We start from the raw sequence: 6782 nt of genomic DNA on the forward strand, positions 1-6782 counted from the left end.
ACGCGCTCCTCTTTTTGAATTTTTATTAAACGTTTCTTCATACTATCAAACATTACCACATTGCCCTTTCCTCTTCTACAGGCCGACGATGTCGTAGCCCTCCCAAAATTGAGGTCCACGAATTATTAATCTGCCCATTTAAGGCCCAAATGACTATTATATGGGAGTTCAGTGTTACTTTTGAGTAGACATTTATGTTTTTCTTTTTTTGTAACTGAGTAGACATTTACGTTACTATAAGAAGAAATAAAGATGTGGCCTGTGATGTTTGCTTGCTATCTTAAGAACAATTGCAAAAAAGAAAGTGATATATATAGATTAATTGATTTGTTAGGGAGGTCGATTTGTTCTTTTTTGATAGGCCACATAGCATGGAAATAATGGTGTAATTTTGCTTTTTCAGTCAGTTCTTTGTCAATGTTGTCAACGTATCAAGTTAATGTAAACGTTTATATACGAAAGAAACAAATTAAGGTGCCATGTGGGAGGAATTCTTCTATACCATGATTCAAAATCTATTTTTTTTTTGCAAATTACTAGTTTATGCTTATTTAATGAAGACAGTGTTAAAGAAAGATCATCTACAGCCATCAGATATTTTTTTATCATGTGATGTAAATTGTAATCATTCATTATAAAATGGTTGATGTAATAATTTTCAGAAATTAAAAAAATAGTAAACTAGTGTGAAAAATATATATTCCCATCAAACATATATATAACCAAGATAACTTTTGTTGTTATGATATAAGAGCATTCTTGATTGGGAGTTCTCCACTTAAAATTCTAATATACATATATGTATATGTATATAAATAATAATATTTAACTGTAGGTATTTAAAAGTTACAGAAAATTCACCCTACAATTAAATACTATTATTTATATGTATATACACATATATGTATTTTAAAAATTTCAAGGGACGAATTCTCCCATTGAACATACTCTAAGATCACAAGAGCATCATTATTAGTTAAACTAACATGAATCTCTCAAAATTAAATTTCACTATTTACAAGAGAAAATATGTTTTACAAGATCAATCTTTTATATATTTAATTATTATGTGGTAAGTGTAGAGACAGTTTCTCTTTATATTTTTGTATTTTAAAAAGTTTTAAAAGGTTTGGTGAGAAACCACTAGTGTGATGCTTTAAAAGAGGAATGCGATTGCTCTCTCTCATTACCCTCTCAATGTCACAGATTCGCAGTCTCAGTCTGCCGATGTTTTTAGACAAATTTCTAACTCAACTCACCAACATTTCTTCCCACAAACATCCCAACATGTTCTGACCAAACTTTCTAAAAGAAACCAAACACATTAATCCAATTATGTATTGATATTTTAATACAATTATTTCCATGAGAAAAAAGAAGAAGAAAAATTCCACACCACGCAGCAAAGGGGTGATGGATTAATGTAACACAAACTTCACCACAATCAGTCCTACAAACGATTATATATTTTCCTAAGAAGACCTAAGCAATAATCTATTTTTTTTATCAAAACGAAAACAAAATGATGATCGACAAGAACGTTGAGCGACGTCTTGGAAATGTTCTTTTGACTAATTAAAATCAAAGAAACTCCTCCACAAAATCGCCGAAGTCGAAGTTGCCATGACAAGACTCGATGGCGTTAACGACTTCTTGGAAGACGGAAAGGCTACAAGGGACAACCAACATAACCTTCTGCTGGAGACAGTGTAACTCGTCGTGTGACTTGTCGAGAAGCATTCTGAAGAGAGGATGCTTCAAATAGCTCGTCGGCACCACTCGCCTCACGCGCTCTTCCCCTACGTAAACCGCAAACATTCCCGTAGGCGTCTTTGTTGCCGCCGGAGACGTGTCCTCCGCCTCACCAATCAGAAGAGACATGCTCTGAGTTGACTCGGAGCCGCCTTCTCTCGTGTTAATGCTCTTAATTTTCTTGGCTAGATTCTTGAAAGAAGCTATTCTCTTTCCCAGCATTTTTATATATGTTTTTACATATATATATTTTGTCCACCGGGAAGCTCTTAATTAAGATATATGTAGAAGAGTTAGATTGTGAAGATGAAGAAACTAGAAGAAGAAGATGGTTGGTGATTATATATCAAGATTAGATAAATCATATATATAAGAATATAGTAAAATGAGAACTGGCGATCGCTATTGACTTTTATCTTATTTTTATGTATTTTGTCTGTGTTGACTTCTAATAGTGGGGTGCATTTCTTGGCGGAGAGAGTTGCATTTTAAATATTATGATAATAAAAATGACATATATCTCGTCGCAAATCATGGTTACGTGATTCATGTCTTTGGAGTCTGTAAATGAATAAATATGGCATCACTTATTATTTATATACCTAGTTCATCACGCCAGCGATAGGTTATCACGGATGTGTATTCGTACATGCGGTCTGTGGCATTTAAGTTAATATATAAAACGTCATGCTTGATTCAGGATTCTTTATATGTGGCCCTTTATTCAACGAGATCATTGCTTGAATCACATAATAACCAATATTTACTAATTAACTTATCGGATATAAACACAACTCTAAGACGAATATTAAGTAGTTTTTAGTGATGTTTAAAGTTTAATATTTGTAAATGATGTTTCTTATATATATGCATGTGCATCTAACCATGTACATATAGTATTTGGTAGTAGGTAAAATGTCATAAATAATGTCGTACTGTAGTATATTGAGATTTATATATTTTAGTGATATATAATAATGTCAGCTAGAGTTATCTAATAGCTTGTTGACATATGTATATGCATGAATTGTTGGCTAACGTGTAAATATCTTATAAATAAATAGGAAATCACTCAAATTTCTGAAGTGGTTAGTTTGAGTGGTTGTATATAACGGAAATTATTTCATAATTATCAAACTCCTATTAAAATAGTATTTAGTTTATATATCGGAAGTGTATTGATATTTAAAATACGAAATTGTGATTTGTAGGGATTGTATATATGTAGAAAATAATGTGTTAAAATAAAAATTATGATTTGTAGGTTGTATAAATGTAAGAAATAATTATGTTATCAAGACGGCTCTTTATGCCGGCTGCTCCTATACAACGAGCGCCTATAACGACTTCTAGTTTCTACATTATTAGCTGTGTTTAAACTATTAGCACGTTAGTTGTAATTATTTATAATCACAGTTCAATGTATATCCTGCTCACCATTGTGTTCTAGTCAGCATGAAGAAGAAAACAAAATTGATCAAATTTTGTATCCAATGTTTAAAATAGATAATTTCATCGTTTTATAACATCTTATTTTTTTTATTGGCCAGTTAATGATTGGATTGAAAATGTTGTACACCAACCTACTAGCATAGGTTCAGATCACTTCAGAACATAAAGTACGTGAAAAAATAATTTTAGAGATATCGTTTGATTTGTAGTAAAATTATTGACTTATATAAAGTATCTACTGTATCATATAACCTATTACAATCATAAGTATCTGTATTGTTATCGTTTTATTGATAATGAAATAGTAAATAAAAAGAAATAGTAAAGAAAATTGACACATCTACTGGTTTCTTTCACTGTAAATCAAAAAGATCTAAGCTTTTAGTTGAATTATAAATTGAATTCTAAATTTTCATAAGCAAGCAGCTAGAAGGAGACTTCTTTCTTATTTATCGCTTATTTTTAGCAACCCCCAACAAATTTGGTGCCTAAACAAAGTTTATTGCAACATGCCAATACAAAACTCGGTAGCATAAGCTATACGATGATCTTCTAAAGCCACTTTTTTATGTAACTTTCTTTTAAAAGCTACTTAGCTACGTGTTTGTAAATCGTAACTACTTTGGTTTATCTAACGTACATATTATCTGTAAATAACATGGAACCAAACATATATATGTTCTTTTGTTCGCTTTTACTTGCTAAGCATATGTCTGCGTTCACGACAATTTCAAAAGATGGTTGATAGAAATAGTAAAACTTTTGATTTCTATAAGCCGAAAAAACGATTTATTTACCACGTACACTCAAAAAAGAAAACAAAAGGCAAGGCTTTAACTGTGTAGAAAACATATGCTACTGCAGTAGTATTTATATTAATTAGCCGTAGTATTTATATTAATTAGCCTACTATGATAACTATAACTTTTTATGTACCATTATTGATCCGGGTTTAACTTTTATTTAGCAAAAAAAAACTATAACTTTTTCTTGTATTCGACAATAAATCTTAATTTGTAGTGGAAAAAATGTGGGAAGGGACAACAAACGTGAAAAGGATGGTTTGATCTTTGAAGCGGGGAAGTGTTGAGAAGGGACACAAGTGGAAGAACCATTGGACCATATATTGGGCCACCATACTTTTGACTTTGTCCATAGTCAAAGGTTTAGAGCTTCTCGAAATTCTTCTAAGAGCATTATTATCCCAGTATCTTGAGAGAGTATGCAGGAGAAAAGTTGGTCTGGGGTCCACCAAAGAGAAGAAGACAAGAAGAAAATGTAGCCAATGAAGAAACGTATATTGGTGGTGTTTTGCCCAGTTCGCGGACACGTGGGGTGTTTTAATTTTTTTCTTTTTTTTTTCAAGATAAAAAGTAAAAAAAGAAGTTAAAGAAACCTTTGGTGGGTATATGCGATAATAATGCTCTAATGGCCCCCATTAAACTCAAGTGTATCTACTCAAAGAAATCTGTGGACTATGGTGTTTTCGTTACATAAATCAAGTTCGAGATTACATTCCAGCATGTATTGGCTACTTCTATGTAAGTTGACTCCAGTTTTCTCTACTTAGTATTCTATTTAGGTTCGCCCCTTTCTTTGAATATGTATTTGTTACTTAGCTAGGTTTTACTCCTATGTTTTTGTCTTCATACATGACCAATCGGTCCCTAACTATAACTCAATCAGAAATTTTCTAATATGCAAGAAAGCGACCATAGCTATTACCCAGTGGGATCATATAAGAACATTTTTGCACTCGCTTAGTATTATATGTACCGAGTTTATATGTACCTAGATTATATGTATATATACAGATGATAAAGCAAACTTGAAGAAGTTAGCACGGTCAAACAAATGTGTGTCAATTTATATGTTTGATTTATGATCGATGTACTATTTTGAGATTCGAGAAATATATTGAGACTATATTATTACTAAAATTTTGTCGGCCTTTTAAAAAATGCCACCTTTCACGTGGATGATCAATGATAGAGTTGGAGTCAAAGGTAAACCATCGAGTCGTAGTAACGATTCTGCAAGATTACGGTCTTTTGTTTAGGGATAAGTATATAGTTCTGTTTAATTCAAAAGTTTTCAAGAATCATAATATGCTTCAAATAAAAACTGTCACTGAGAAAAGCTGCATAAATCATATTCATATTCTAATGTTCGTTTCTTCACAGTTTTGATGCGGATTACTAACAAACATTATTTCGGTGATGGTTATTTTGACTTTATTCTATATATGTTTCTAGTTATGAAATAATTTCTGTGCAACTCAAAAATGATAAGCCATTCTTGATAATGGTTTATTGAAATTATGTTAATCTGGTGATAGAACGCCGAATTTGAAACTCTGAAGGCCGTAAACATTTATTAAAAACTTTAATAAACTCTTTAAAAAGTTTGGTCTGTGTCCAGATCTTATAATTCAACAGCAACTATACATCATTTCAATCATGTATCTTTCGTTGCAAACGTGGTTGCAACAAACATATAATCAATCAAATCATATTTTGACATGAAAAGTGAGGATTCAATGAATACAAAAGAATATAAGTATTTTTAGACTTTTGCAAAGAAGAAATCAAAAGAATCCAAATAATGATCCGGAACTGCAAGTCCGCGACTATATTACTACCAGGCGCGATAATTAGTAATGGAAACGTCAATTACGAGACAACGTACGACTTTACGTAAACATTTGTGTTGTCACAGTTTCATCAGTACATGTTGTTTTCCATATATGCACCACATTAAAATATTTCGTAATTAGCTATCATCACCATTCCATCGCTATGTTTCCTGACTAATTTTACTTCACTTAGATTCCTTGTATCCCCATATATAGGATAAAACTATTCTTGAAAACCGTCGTACTTGAGTCTAAAAGTAAACAATCCCTATTCTATAGCACCGTTAGAAATGAGGGATTTGATATGTTGCATTTGTATAATCCCGTTTGCCTTATGTTCAATATGTCAACTTATTCGGAATTGATGACATCCACTGAGTTACAATACAGTTGATGACATCCATTGAGTTACAATGTTAATCAGTTTTTCTTAAAAAATCTGATTTATTTTGATTTACCCAATTTTGGTGTCATTGACGTAAAAAATGTCGTTTCTAGTCTATCTCATTCATGTCGGTTTAATCTATTTTAAATTAGTCAAAATCAATCGAAATTAGTTAAGATATATTAAATTAAGAAATGATATTAGTACAAATCCACACATTTATTTAGTTTTTTTTTGTAATTTTGATAATTCATCATAATAATTTTATAAATAAACTCAAGAACTAAAATATCTCATATAACTATAAAGATATATAAATAAATCAATAATTAGTTACTATCTAGACTTCGCCAGATCCCGAATAATTTGCTTAGTAGCTAGTTCTCAATAAAAAAACCTAGTTATTAGTTCTCACTTCTCAATAAAAAACCTAGTTACCGCCCATCAATTTCTGAACATTGCTTATTACTATCGTCTCGTAAAATCATTGCATCTTTTTATTTATCATCATACATCAATCACCAATGAAATATCTTAGTTCATTGGATATGGAAAACG

General features: G+C 31.3%; 1 protein-coding gene across 1 annotated transcript; it reads right to left on the reverse strand.

Moving 5' to 3' along the window:
• Positions 1–1312: 1312 nt before the first annotated feature.
• On the reverse strand, positions 1313–2076 carry LOC108810533 (auxin-responsive protein SAUR15-like). Its single transcript, XM_018582639.2, has one exon. The coding sequence runs from the start codon at positions 1972–1974 to the stop codon at positions 1582–1584; it is 393 nt and encodes a 130-aa protein (XP_018438141.1). The 5' UTR covers positions 1975–2076; the 3' UTR covers positions 1313–1581.
• Positions 2077–6782: the final 4706 nt, after the last annotated feature.

The sequence above is a fragment of the Raphanus sativus genome, chromosome 6 (assembly GCF_000801105.2).
Source record: "Raphanus sativus cultivar WK10039 chromosome 6, ASM80110v3, whole genome shotgun sequence".
Lineage (NCBI taxonomy): Eukaryota > Viridiplantae > Streptophyta > Magnoliopsida > Brassicales > Brassicaceae > Raphanus > Raphanus sativus.

Coding starts and splice junctions, on each gene's coding strand:
- LOC108810533 (XM_018582639.2), bottom strand. CDS start 1,974: ATGCTGGGAAAGAGAATAGCTTCTTTCAAGAATCTAGCCAAGAAAATT.